Source organism: Pongo pygmaeus, chromosome 13 (genome assembly GCF_028885625.2).
Source record: "Pongo pygmaeus isolate AG05252 chromosome 13, NHGRI_mPonPyg2-v2.0_pri, whole genome shotgun sequence".
NCBI lineage: Eukaryota > Metazoa > Chordata > Mammalia > Primates > Hominidae > Pongo > Pongo pygmaeus.
The window spans coordinates 121,880,219-121,893,434 of record NC_072386.2 but is presented as its reverse complement, the minus strand read 5'-3'; the positions used below and the strand labels follow the sequence as shown (position 1 = coordinate 121,893,434).

The window sequence follows — 13,216 nt, the reverse complement described above, 5'->3', positions numbered from 1 at the left end:
AGATGGCATAACATGGTTGAAGTGCTGAGCTGAACAGGGCCTGGGAAGATGAGGCAGAACTATATAACAAAAGAGCTCCAGACAAGGAGTGAGAAGGCAGGAGTTCTACTCTCGTTTCTTTTCTTTTTTTAATGGAGACGGAGTCTCGCTCTATTACCCAGGCTGGAGTGCAGTGGCACGATCTCGGCTCACTGCAACCTCCGCCTCCCAGGTTCAAGCAATTCTCCTGCCTCAGCCTCCCAAGTAGCTGGGACTACATGCGCCTGCCACCACGCCCAGCTAATTTTGTGTGTTTAGTAGAGACGGTGTTTCTCCATGTTGGTCAGGCTGGTCTCAAACTCCTGACCTCAGGTGATCCACCCGCCTCAGCCTCCCAAAGTGCTGGGATTACAGGCGTCAGCCGCCATGCCCAGCCTCTATTCTCATTTCTGTCACTGATTGGGTAGATGAACTTGGACAAGACTCAATTCCTCAACTAGGGCTGAAGTAGACAGCTCAGATACCTTTCCGCACAGATACTAAATGAAAGAAGATTCCTTCCTGGGTTCTGAATTTGTTGAAATAGTATGACCATGCCTGTGCATGAGGTCTTCTCAGGTTCTGACTGCAGAGCAAATGGTGCGGTAGTGATATGGACTGTACATTCTCCTCTCTTTTAAGACTCATAGGGCCTTCTCCTTGCTCATTTTCTGGACCAAGTCAGCACATTTCCCATCATTCAGCGGCCCTCTGGCCTCTTCACAGGGCATTGGCTAGGTCTCAAAACCATGTCTGTCTTTTCAACACCGTGTCCTTACAGCTGAATTTAGGAGGAGTGTAACAAACATTTGTTGAAGAAAAGAAAATGTTTCCTTTCTAATAAATTATGAACCATTTTCAAGTTATCATCGAATAATGAATTAGCAGTTACTAGTAATCTTGCCCACCATGAAGTCATTGATCCTTGCTTTTCTCCTAGAGTCTATTGCTGAAGAATTACCTTTCATAAGATAACTATCAGAAAGCAAATCTCAGGACAGATTTTCAAACTGCCTTGCTTATTGATAACTTTTACAAGTAAAAGTAGCTGCTAAAATGGAAAATGCAATAGTGAAGAATTAGGTTTCACTGTCAAAAACAGTAAACTGTAGTTTTTACAAAAAGTCACAACACTGAAAATAGAAAAGAACCCAAATCAAATATCAGTGACTGCCATTACAGTAAGAAAGATGGTGTCAGAGGAGACAGAAAACACTAGCAGGGAGGTGGACTATGATGACACTTGGACTCTCCTGCTGGTTCCACTGGCACTATCCTGACATTAGAGCAGTCTCCTTGAGGCTTGACAGCTTTGGGTATAATGATCTCTACAGTGCCTTCCAAATTTGAAATTTCCTATTTATCGTTCATTAAATTACTTGCCAGGACCTCAACTAAAGATGCTTGATTTTTCCCCATGAAACTGGCACTCTGTTGGCTTGTAGAGTGGACAATTTGCTAAGAAGCAAAACTGGCGCTGCATTAAGCTGTAACAGATCCAGCCAATTAGCCCAAACAAGTTCCTGAGACCACATGTGCTCCAAGCTGTCTTCTTTAACCTACAGATTATTTTTGGGTTTTGAGTCTCTCCTTTAATAACAAAATAGGGGTCTGTTGCTAATGTTTCAAATAGCAGAGAGGGAAACAAAGTAAAAAGCTTCCACAAATTCTTACCTGAAGCTTGACAAAAGCTGAACCCAGAGGATGCTGCTGTTGTGGTGGCAGCTGAGGTACCACCAAATACAGAGCCTCCCTGTCCAAAGCCAGGACTCTGCCCAAAAGCAGGAGCGTTGCTTTGGCCAAACAGCCCCCCTCCTGTGTTGGCAGAAGACTGTCCAAATGAGAAGGAACTGGAGCTACTGGTACTTGAGGCGGCACCAAAGACACTTCCACTGGTGGATGTGGGGGTGGAGGAAGCAGGCTGACCGAAGGCAGGCACGGAACTGAACCCAGGCTGACTGAAGGAAAAGCCACTTGCGGCACTGCTCGCTGACTGCCCAAACACTGAGGCCTGCCCGAAGGTTGTCTGTCCAAAGACCCCTGGGGCTGTGGTGCCAAAAGCTGGGCTGCTAAACCCTGAGCTGCTGACCTGTGGTGTGGCAGCTGCTGTGCTGGCTGTGCTACCAGTCTGCTGCCCAAACAGACTTGGTGCAGTGCTGGCTGCCACTTGCCCAAACACGGGCGTGGCAGAAGTGGCAGTGGCTGTGTTGTTGGTGAGCTGGTTGAAAGCTGAGCTAGAACTGGCAGCAGGGGGCTGAGCAAAGACTGATGAGCCAGAAGTGACGGTACCAAATGCTGCTGCCTCTGCAGATGGGCCGGGAGCAACAACGGACGTGGTGCTGGAGGTTATGGGGGCACTTGATGTTTCGACGGCCACAGGGCCTGCACTTGAGATAGCAGCTGCTGTGACAGCAGTCTGCCCAGGCACAGAAAAGGAGGAAGCAGGTGGTACTGCCTCCGACCTGGCATCAGGGACCCCGGTGGTGGTTGGGGTAGCCTCTGCAGAAAGTGCTACAAGACTAGTACTAGATGCTGCAGTGCCAGAGTTGCTGACTGCAGGCTGGGCAAGAGCAGGTTCTTTTTTAACAGAGTCAGAAGTTTGCGGAGGAGCCTGGGGAAGCTGGGCTGACTGTTGCTCCTCTAGAAGTGAGGCTGCTGATGCTGAGACCTCACTGTCACCTGGCTTCTCAGGCAAAGCTGATGAAGTGGCCTCTTCTGTGCTTCTGCCAGAGGACATAGGCAGGGAGGGGGTAGTTGCTGAACTCAGGAGGCTACCGAACGACAATGTGGGGAATGATGTTGGAAGGGGAGTGGCAGCTGTAGTAGGCGGTGGGGCAGATGGGGGCACTGTGCTATTGGTCTGTTGGCTTCCAAATGAAAAACTAGTCTTGCCACCACTTAGAGATGTCCCACCAAAACTGATGACCCCAGAGGATCCTGCACTGGTGACCGGCAGACTGCCAAAAACGCCAGTTGAGGAAGTGTTGGTGGCTGCTGGTGGTGCTACTGAGGTGGTGGTTGCAGAGGAGGTCACAGGGGGCTCCGTTTGCTTCCCTAACACTGGGGGGGCAGTAAAATTAAACCCTGAGGGCACGCCTGACGTCTTGGTTGGCTGGGTACTAGTTAGGCTTGTGGATGAAGCCTTATTGGTTGGCTTTGTAGAATCATCTGCTTGGCCAACACGCAGTCCTGAAAAACTTCCCAGAGTCTCTCCAGCCAAAGAACTTGGAAACAGAAGCTCTCCCAGCTTGGACGGTGGGGTTTCCAGCTTACTAGAGGTGGTGGAAAGAGCAGTTCCAGAAGGTGCCACAGGTCTGCTGCTAGATGTGGCAGGTTCTCCTGGGGTGGTGTTTGATGCGGATGTGATTCCTGAGGGAGGTGAGCTTTCAGGAATGGCCTCATAAGAAGGTTTGCTTCCCCCACCAAATGAGAATGCATCCAGCTGGCTTGACTCTTTAGTGGAGGGTGTTGCCCCTAGCAAGAAAAAGAAATTAGAAAATGGGTTGGATTTAGCAAAAGATGACCCATTACATTTCCATTGATTGTGTTTCTAAGCCAAAGTTTCTCTCCTCCCTCTACAGAGTCAGGGTGCCTTGTTCTCACAGCAGCTTTCTCTAAGGAGGTGGAATGAGTGCTTCTCCACACAAACATCAGCTCTGAGTCGTCTGAGGTGAAAAGGAAAAAATATTTTTTTTATGACCATTAAATCACAACAAATACAAAATATCTAGAATACGTGAAATTAACATATCCCAAAGAGAAATAAAAAAGCCTCTTCCCTTAATTTACCCTAGCTGTGTGCTTTCCTTAATAACATCCTCAGCACAGCAATGGCCTGTGGACCTCCTGATAGACCAGGACTTGATTCAAAATGGAAGTTCTTCCTTCATTTTTATGAGCAAATAAAGTGTCAGTCCACAGAAAATCATTTTTATGTATAATTAATGGCTACTTATTAGTGCTCTACTAAGTCAGCTATTGGACAGAGGCAGTACGGTCTGGTGGTCAATGACATGGGCTCTGGAGTTACGCACTCTGCCACTCGCTGGTTGTGTGAATCTGGAAAGGTTGCTTTACCTCTCTGAGCCTCAATTCCCCCATTTGGAAAATCTAGATCATTACAATACCTACCCTCATTGAGCTGTTACAAAGATCGCATGAAATATGGGTAAAGCACCCATAAGGCCGGTCAAACAACAGCGGTTAATAAATAAAAGAGTAACGAGGCCGGGCATGGTGGCTTACACCTGTAATCTCAGCACTTTGGGAGGCCAAGGCAGGTGGATCACGAGGTCAGGAGTTCGAGACCAGCCTGATCAACATGGTGAAACCCTGTCTCTACTAAAAATACAAAAATTAGCCGGATGTGGTGGTGGGCGCCTGTAATCCCAGCTACTCAGGAGGCTGAGGTAGGAGAATCGCTGGAACCCAGCAGGTGGGGGATACAGTGAACTGCAATTGCGCCATTACACTCCAGCCTGGATGACAAGAGTGAGACTCCATCTCAAAATAAATAAATAAAATAAAAGACTAAATTATAAATGGATAACTGAAAGGCACTTAACAAACAGATCTGGTTTCTTTATAGGTTTTCAAATTCTTTTAAATGTTAAAAACATGCTATTGATGGATGTTTTTTTTGGGGGGGGACGGAGTTTCACTCTCATTGCCCAGGCTGGAGTGTAACGGCACAATCTTGGCTCACTGCAACCTTGCCTCCCAGGTTCAAGCAATTCTCCTGCCTCAGCCTCCTGAGTAGCTGGGATTATAGGTATGCGCCACCACGGCTGGCTAATTTTGTATTTTTAGTAGACACGGGGTTTCTCCATGTTGGTCAGGCTGGTCTTGAACTCCTGACCTCAGGTGACCCACCTGCCTCGGCCTCCCAAAGTGCTGGGATTATAGGCGTGAGCCACTGCGCCCAGTCTATTGATGGATTTTTAACAACATGCATGGGATGAGTGTGTTTGCTGGTATGTTATCAAGGAAAAAAACGAGTTTGGTCTTTCATTTCTACAGCCTATCTATTACCATGTCTATCTTGCCCTACAGACTCACCCTATAAATTGATGAAATTTTAAATTACAGATAAAAAATGGAGAAATTTTAATTCACATGCTAACGTTTAAATGTTAAAGCACAGCCCTGATTTTCTAGAAGCAAATCCTTTCCTTGTCCTTAATTATAAAAATAGAAATCCTTCACATCAGTTTCTTAAATTAAGCATATTTCTAATGCACATTATCAACACTGAGCTTATTGCAGATACTGTAAGTAAGACTCAGGAACAAGTCAGATACTAACATGTGGGCAAAAATAACCTGTACTTGTTTAGAGAAAACACATGAGTAATGCTACTGAACAGAGTCTGTACCTTGTGCAGCAGTGAAATTAGAAGACGGTGTTGGTGTGATTATCCCAAAATTAAAGCCAGTCCTAACAAGTGGAAAAAGAGAAATTAAAAAGGAACAAACCAAGGCACAATATTGCCCTCTTAATATTCCATTTTATCATTCATTCATACAAACCGCCCTCAGGAATTTACAATCTAGAAGATAAATGACAACAGAGTCAAAGCACCTATCTCAGAAGCAGTAAGGCCACTCTATGATCTCTAAGCAGAGAAGCAGTTTGTGGGTGAGATACGACGGGGATAGCAGTTGAGAGCCCACTGGGGGATGGCTGAGCTTTCTGTAGCGGAAGTTTGAGTGGGGACTTCTGGCAAGATGAGCAAAGCTGCAGCAGTAGAGACACATGACAAATGTGCATGTGGGAATGGTAGCCGGAGCAGATGGTCTGTTAAGTGAGGGGACAGAAGGAAGGTCTGGTGAGACAGAAGCACTTAGACTAGCGAGAGCCTCTCAGAACCCCTCCAAGACCAACAAGCATGTCAGAGAGCCCCACACTGCTAGGGAAAACAATGGATACAATGAAATAGAAGCCCTAACTCAGTCATTTTGACAGAACTGAGTTTTAGGGCTAGGAAAATCTAGTTCAAAAACTTTGTGACTCCTTTCACCATCTCCTCTCTCCTTTCGTACGTTTTCTTTACACTGTAAGTGAAGACACCATAGCTAAGGAAGAAAATCCCACACAAGTGTGAATCAGAACAGATTATTCACTGTGATAAAAACTCAGGCCAGGCATGGTGGCTCACATCCCAGCATTTTGAGAGGCTGAGGCAGGTTAATCCTTTGAGCCCAGGAGTTTGAGACCAGCCTAGGCAACATGGTGGAACCCTGTTTCTACAAAACAAAAACAAAAACCCAAAAACCAAACAAACAAAAACAACAAAAACCCCCAAAAACCAAAACCGAAAAATTAAAAAACAAAAATCAGCCAGGTGTGGTGGCGCGCACCTGTAGTCCCAGTTATTCGGGGGGCTAAGGCAGGAGGATCACTTCAGTCCTGGAGGTGGAGGTTGTAGTGAGCCATGACTGTGCCACTGCATTTTTTTTTTTTTTTGAGACAGAATCTTGCTCTGTCTCTCTCTCTCTCTCTCTCTCACACACACACACACACACACACACACACACACACACACACGCAAAGTTCAAATTGCAGATTCCAAACTAGCTTTAAAATCTAAGGAACCAAGCACATCAAATATACTAAATAATGTAATAACTTAGACACCTTTGCCCATCATATTAAAAATAAAAAAAAAACACAACCTTTCTTGGTGAAGAAATTTTATCTAATAGTGTCAAGCCATTGATTCAATGACCCCACCTTTTCTGGGTTATTTTAAAAATGGGAAGAGGGCCAGGTGCGGTGGCTCATGCCTACAATCCCAGCACTTTGGGAGGCTAAGGCGGGTGGATCACTTGAGGCCAGGAGTTCAAGGCCAGGAGTTCAAGCCCAGCCTGGCCAACATGAAAAAACCCCATCTCTACTAAAATACAAAAATTAGCTGGGAGTGGTGGTGCACACCTGTAATCCCAGCTACTTGGGGGGCTGGGGCAAGAGAATCACTTGAACCCGGGAGGTGAAGATTGCAGTGAGCCGAGATCTCACCACTGCGCTCCAACCAGGGTTGACGGAGTGAGACTCTGCCTGAAAATAAAAAAAAAAAAAAAAAAAAGAAAAAAAGAAAAGCAAGAAGAATATCATTTCACAGAAGTAAAGACTGATTATTAGCCATCTGTAAAGGATGCAATAATTCTTGGCATTGACCTGTTCTTTAAAATTTGCTGCAAATTACCTTTGGGAAGTATAAAACATAATGAATTATAATAAAGAAAAAATACATATATTATATTCCCCCTCAAATAATATTCTAATACCCTCTTTTCTCCTTAGGCTGAAGGACACTCAAAAAAATATTAAAATCAGGAAAAAGAGACTGGTTAATACGATCCTAGTTACAAAAGCATAAACTGAAGAACTTAAGAGGCTTTTCTAATGGAACTGAATGCACAATGCTTCAATGGCAAAAAATCCTTTTGACACATTTTGATCTCAGTTCCACAGAGTCTAACCCCATCACTGCAGGGAAGAGAATGCTTCAGCAGCTCACACAGGTTTCAACATGAGTGCTCAGGGCACGGAGAACAGGCACCTTAACAAAGGCTCATCTTGAGATAAGGTGTAGAAGATTCTTTCATTTTTAAAAACAACTCAACTTTACAAGTACAGCCATCATTATTATTAAAGAAACGGAAACAGATTCCTCCACATCTATATAAAACCTCAAATTTCAAATGCCTATTATCTTTCATTACATTCTCTAAGAAGTTTAGTATACCGTACTCTCAATGCAGTAAGGCTTTTTTTTTTTTTTTTTTTGGAGACGGGGTTTCACTCTGTTGCCCAGGCTGGAGTACAATGGTGTGATCACAGCTCACTGTAACCTCGAACTCCTGGGCTCAAGGGATCCTCCCACCTCAGCCTCCCAAGTGGCTGGGACTATAGAAGTGAACCAACGCACCTGGTTAATTTTTCAATTTTTTGTAGAGATGAGGTCTCGTTATGTTGCCCAGGTCAGTCTCCAACTCCTGGCCTCAGGCAATCCCCCCCACCTTGGCCTCCCAAAGCACTAGGATTATAGGCATGAGCCACCATGTTTGTCCAGCAAAGCCAATTTGAATGTCACATCTAGCCCCCAAAATGGTGTCAGAATGGAAACATCTCAGTGTGACAAACTAGATGAACTATAGAATTTAGCAGACTCATTACCCAAAGAAAATGAGGCTTAGGCTAAAAAACAAAACAGATACACAAATATGTAACAAACAAGTATTAACTTGAATTGCAAAGGGAAAATTGATTTACATGAGAACATTAAACTACTGCCACTATCATCAGATGTACTACTGCCATGGTAAGAACTCTGGGTTCATACACATTTAATAAGTAAATAAATATATCTACAATTGTAAGATTTAGGGAAGCTAATTGCTAGTAATTTGCCATAAAACTTAAGTTCATTACTGACCCTGATGGAGAAAATGAGAAAGGCTTGCTGAACTGCCCAGAAGCAGATGAGGTCGAAGTCACAGCTGTTTCTATCTTGGCTGTCCCTGAAATTATGAAAAAAAAAAAAAAGAATATTACAAAAAGACAGAAACACTGTTCCAGTGTATAATTCCCTGTAGCTCAGCCTGTGAGGTGCTGCTTAGCACCGCATGTGCCTTCTGTGACACGTCAGTGGCCATGGGGAGTGAGCACGTTGCCTCACTTGTGCTCGAGGTCTCTGAAATTGCTCCGTGGCTCTGTCAATGTTAATTCCAGTCTAAGGTGTGCCATCTTCTCCTTTACAGAAAAGATATCAAAATAATTCTAGTATAGTTTAAATGTACAGTTTTAAAAGTACACTCTTATATAGTTCAATGGTATGGGAAAATGCTTATAATGTGAGGCTAAGCCCCCTCCCCACAAAAGTAAATAAAACTATATATAATGTAGCTTTATAATTATTTGAAATTAATCTATGCTGAAGGACAAAAATCCAAAACAGAAATAGGTTCATAAGCTAAATATATCTGAGTAGTGACTTTAAGGCTATTTACTTCTATATACATTTATGCATTTTCCATAGATTTTCTTGGCATTTAACAAATAATCGTGTTCTTTTTTTAAAATTACAGATGTAAAACATGATTGCTATAATATGGAGACATGCAAGAAGGTTAAAAGTGCAATCCATCATTCTCCTCATGTTCTATTTCACTCTAACTACTTACTTATAGTTTGGGTACAATCTTCAATCTTTTCCCTACTGCTCTACTTTATTTATTTATCTATTTAGAGACAGAGTCTCGCTCTGTCGCCCAGGCTGGAGTGCAGTGGCGCAATCTTGACTCACTGCAATCTCCGCCTCCCAGGTTCAAGCGATTCTCCTGCCTCAGTCTCCCAAGCAGCTGGAACTATAGGCATGCACCACCACGCCCGGCTAATTTTTATATTTTTTTTAGTAGAGACAGGGTTTCATCACGTTGGCCAGGCTGGTCTCGAATTCCTGACCTCATGTGATCCACCTGCCTTGGCCTCCCAAAGTGCTAGGATTACAGGCATGAGCCACCACACCTGGCCTTGCTCCACTTCAAAAGGGGGAAAGAGAAGAGGAAAACTGTATTTAAAAAGCCCAAATCAAACGAAACTAAACCAAACAACAACAAGAAAAAAAAAAAAACAACAACCTTCTAAAATAAACAAACACAGGGTAGATAGTAGTACAAATATTTTTAAAACTACTGGTATACAATGTAAAGTGTACAGGATGAAAAGTCACAATCTAAATCATCGGCAGAGTACTAGTTAAATTTAACAGGGTGTAACTACACAATGAGGTTGTAGACAGCTCTTAAAATGAGTAAGGTGGATCTGTATCAGACCTGCAGAGACCAAGACATTTATTGTAAGAGGAGGCAGAGAAGGGGAAATAAGTTACAAAATCAATATATAGGATATTTTTCTTTAAAAAACAATGAAGTAACCTCAAGAGATATACATGAAATCATGATCTCTGGAATACAGAATCTATAGGGCAGCTTTCACACTCTACATTATATATCTCTACACCATAGACTTTTTCTGGACATGTAATAGTTTTACAATCAGAAAAACAATGAAGGTATTTCCATTATTAATAAGAGAACTATTCTCTAGGTTTTAGAAATGCTCTTTTTCAAAAAGAAACTTTTTGCAAACTCTTAAGCAGCACCTTTCAGGGAAGTTTTCCTACCAAAAGAAAAAAGTTCTTTTCTAAACCTTGATTACCTGGCAAGTGAAAACAGAAGTGAACACCTCGTAACGAAAGAGTGGATTTCATGATCAGCAATGAGGTGAATCTCGGAAATTTCTTGCAAGTCACACTACTTGCCCAGACATGCATAAAGCAAAGTTCCTTAGGTTTCTTTGATTCTAACTCCAAGAGTGACAAAAACCTCTCCAATGAAGTCCTTGAAAAAAGAGTATATGATCTTTCAAAACCTTTTTGTAAAATACTCAAGTCTTCACAGTTCCACTATAAAATTTTGCTTTTAACATAAAGCTTTAGGCCCCGGTCGAGAAGTGCTAGATACCTCCTTCTCATGTGAGGCATACATGATACCAACTGTGGTTCTATATCACTCCGAATTCTAGAATACAACTCTGGCTTATGCAATAATGGTTTCCTTCTGCAAGGAATAGCTACTAAAGATAAACCCAGTATCCAATCAGAAAGTTTGGGATTACAGAGAAAGTCAGAATGATTGTATGATTAAGATTATGAGAGGCAGGCTGCTAATGTATGAAGTTCAATTTCTAACAATTTGCTTGAAGGCCCACTTAAGAGCATGACTGAAACCAATGTCAGAATCAACAGTGTTGTAAAAATTCAGTATTGCAGACAGCACAAGACCCTTGCAGCAGGAAGTAATACACGCCAAATTAGGTAGGCTATAATAAAGGAGCCAAGAAAAGGGGACACTGAGGAAGACCCACATTCTGCATAAAGTTGGTTTGGGCAATGACACTTGGACAAAGTGTCTGGTCAAAATCCTCATGGTTACTATGAAAACTAAATTAAGAATAATTATGCTTGAGTGAGTGTAGGAGAAGTTATGTGAAGCCATAAAATCTCATAATATTGACTCATTATATACTCTGAGATCTTACAAATCTGTTTTACTTTCTCTCCCTTACAGGCTTTTGAACTGTCACTGTGGACCAACAGAATTTTTAATTCCTTTTAGTGGAAGAAATAGCGTTTAGCATTCTGATCCATTCCTCTCAACTGTGATCATCCAGCAACGAAGAAAGAGATAATACTATTGTTCCGTTTTAGGAAAATAATTTAAAGGGAGGTTTTTCTCCTATTGCTCTATCATTTTCAAACTAACCTAAAAATTTCAGAAGTCTACACAGCCATTGAAGGGCATACTAATTTTCTAGAAATTCTTCATTAGCTGAAGATCTCTTGTCTATGGCCATGCTACCCTGAACGCTCCCATCTCATCAAATGTGACTCCTGTTTCCTACGGCGACCGTCTCAGCGATCCAGAACAATAACCCCCATGGTGGATTCCTACGGCGACCGTCTCAGCGATCCAGAACAATAACCCCCATGGTGGATTCCTACGGCGACCGTCTCAGCGAACCAGAACAATAACCCCCATGGTGGATTCCTACGGCGACCGTCTCAGCGATCCAGAACAATAACCCCCATGGTGGATTCCTACGGTGACCGTCTCAGCGATCCAGAACAATAACCCCCATGGTGGATTCCTACGGCGACCGTCTCAGCGATCCAGAACAATAACCCCCATGGTGGATTCCTACGGCGACCGTCTCAGCGATCCAGAACAATAACCCCCATGGTGGATTCCTATGGCGACCGTCTCAGTGATCCAGAACAATAACCCCTATGGTGGAGTGCTTCTTTCACCTTTACTTTCAAGAAAACAAAAATGCAAACTGACCTGAAGCTTTGTCACCAGATGATAACTGACCGGATGCTGGTGTAGGCCCAGATGGCTTAAGGGGATTTATTAGAGACCCCTATAACAGAATACAAGCAAAATGTTTATGTTAAACCACTAACCATTCTTTGTAACAAAGAAATATGTAAAATGTAAATGCAAAAATATAATTTAAAATAAGCAAGGACAAACACTTTTAGATAAATTACCAAAAAGAAAAAGGAAACAAAAAAAAGGTCTCAATTTAAGTTAACCACATGTAAGATCATATTAAAGGATGAAAATAGAAATACTCTGCAAGCTCCAAGAAGGCAGTCACACTGGCCTAGTTCATGGCTATCTTCCCAGTGCCTAGCACAGTGCTTTGCACATCAAAAGCACTTGAATATTAGGTAGATGAATTAATGAAGGAGTAAATGAATAAAATGGTTCTAGCTCTCAAAGCATGTACAATAAGGTTAAAAGCAAAACTGACTTATCCATCTCCAGTCAATGTTCCTTCACTCGCCATGACTTATGCCTTATCATGTGTTTTCCATGGTGAACACAAATACCTCCAGAAGAAAGATCAAATGCTAAATGCTTAAATGCCATTTTAAGTTATGGTAAACTAAGGAACAGAGGCAAGTTTGAGAACTTAAATAGGCAAGTCCTGCTATCCAGTCTCAAATTCTGATCTCTAACACAAACTACTCATCTCAGAGACAGATGTAAGAGTAGGAAGAGAAACCAGAATTTCTTAGGAAGAGTTTCAGCACTAGCCTGACTGACCTTCCAACCATCCCCTATCACTTTTTTCTGGATTGTTTAACTGTTTACAATATCACCTATTTTTCTAAGGGACAATGTTTATCAGGCAAAAGCCTGAAGCTAGACAAGCTAGACATAACATCACTAAAAATATGCAAACTCTGACAAACAGGGATTGCAGGAGAAAACCACATAACCTATACCCCAGACATTGATACGCAACTGTGTAGTGAAATGAGCAATGGACAGGAAGAAGTCAGAAGCCTTGGGTCCCAGCTCTGGTTCCACCATTTACTAATCGTGAGAGTTTGCATTGGTCACTCAAGCCTAGGCTGCCTCACCAGCAAGACATATCTAAATACCTATCCTCTCACTGTACATGGCTGTTGTATGGGTTAACTGAGATAATGTGAAAGTAACTGCAAAGCAAAAGACCTCATATAAAAATGTATGGTATTAGAATTATGACCCCAAATTACTAGGTGCAGAATGTTAAATGGCCTATGAAGACAGTATCAGGTCCTGACTGACCTACTCTGATT

General features: G+C 42.6%; 1 protein-coding gene across 7 annotated transcripts in view; it reads right to left on the bottom strand.

The window, feature by feature from the left end:
• Positions 1-13,216, bottom strand: part of NUP214 (nucleoporin 214) — a 108,388-nt gene that overhangs the window by 33,794 nt on the left and 61,378 nt on the right. For 6 of the 7 annotated variants that reach the window (XM_054500209.2, XM_054500210.2, XM_063650418.1 and 3 more), the window contains exons 26-29: positions 11,925-12,003; positions 8,456-8,540; positions 5,393-5,454; positions 1,693-3,492 (exon numbers count right to left, since the gene is read on the bottom strand). In XM_054500209.2, the coding sequence (XP_054356184.1) occupies positions 1,693-3,492; positions 5,393-5,454; positions 8,456-8,540; positions 11,925-12,003 (2,026 nt within the window). Of the gene's footprint in view, positions 1-1,692; positions 3,493-5,392; positions 5,455-8,455; positions 8,541-10,239; positions 10,598-11,924; positions 12,004-13,216 lie in introns of those variants that run through there. The other variant, XM_054500213.2, reaches the window with a different exon arrangement.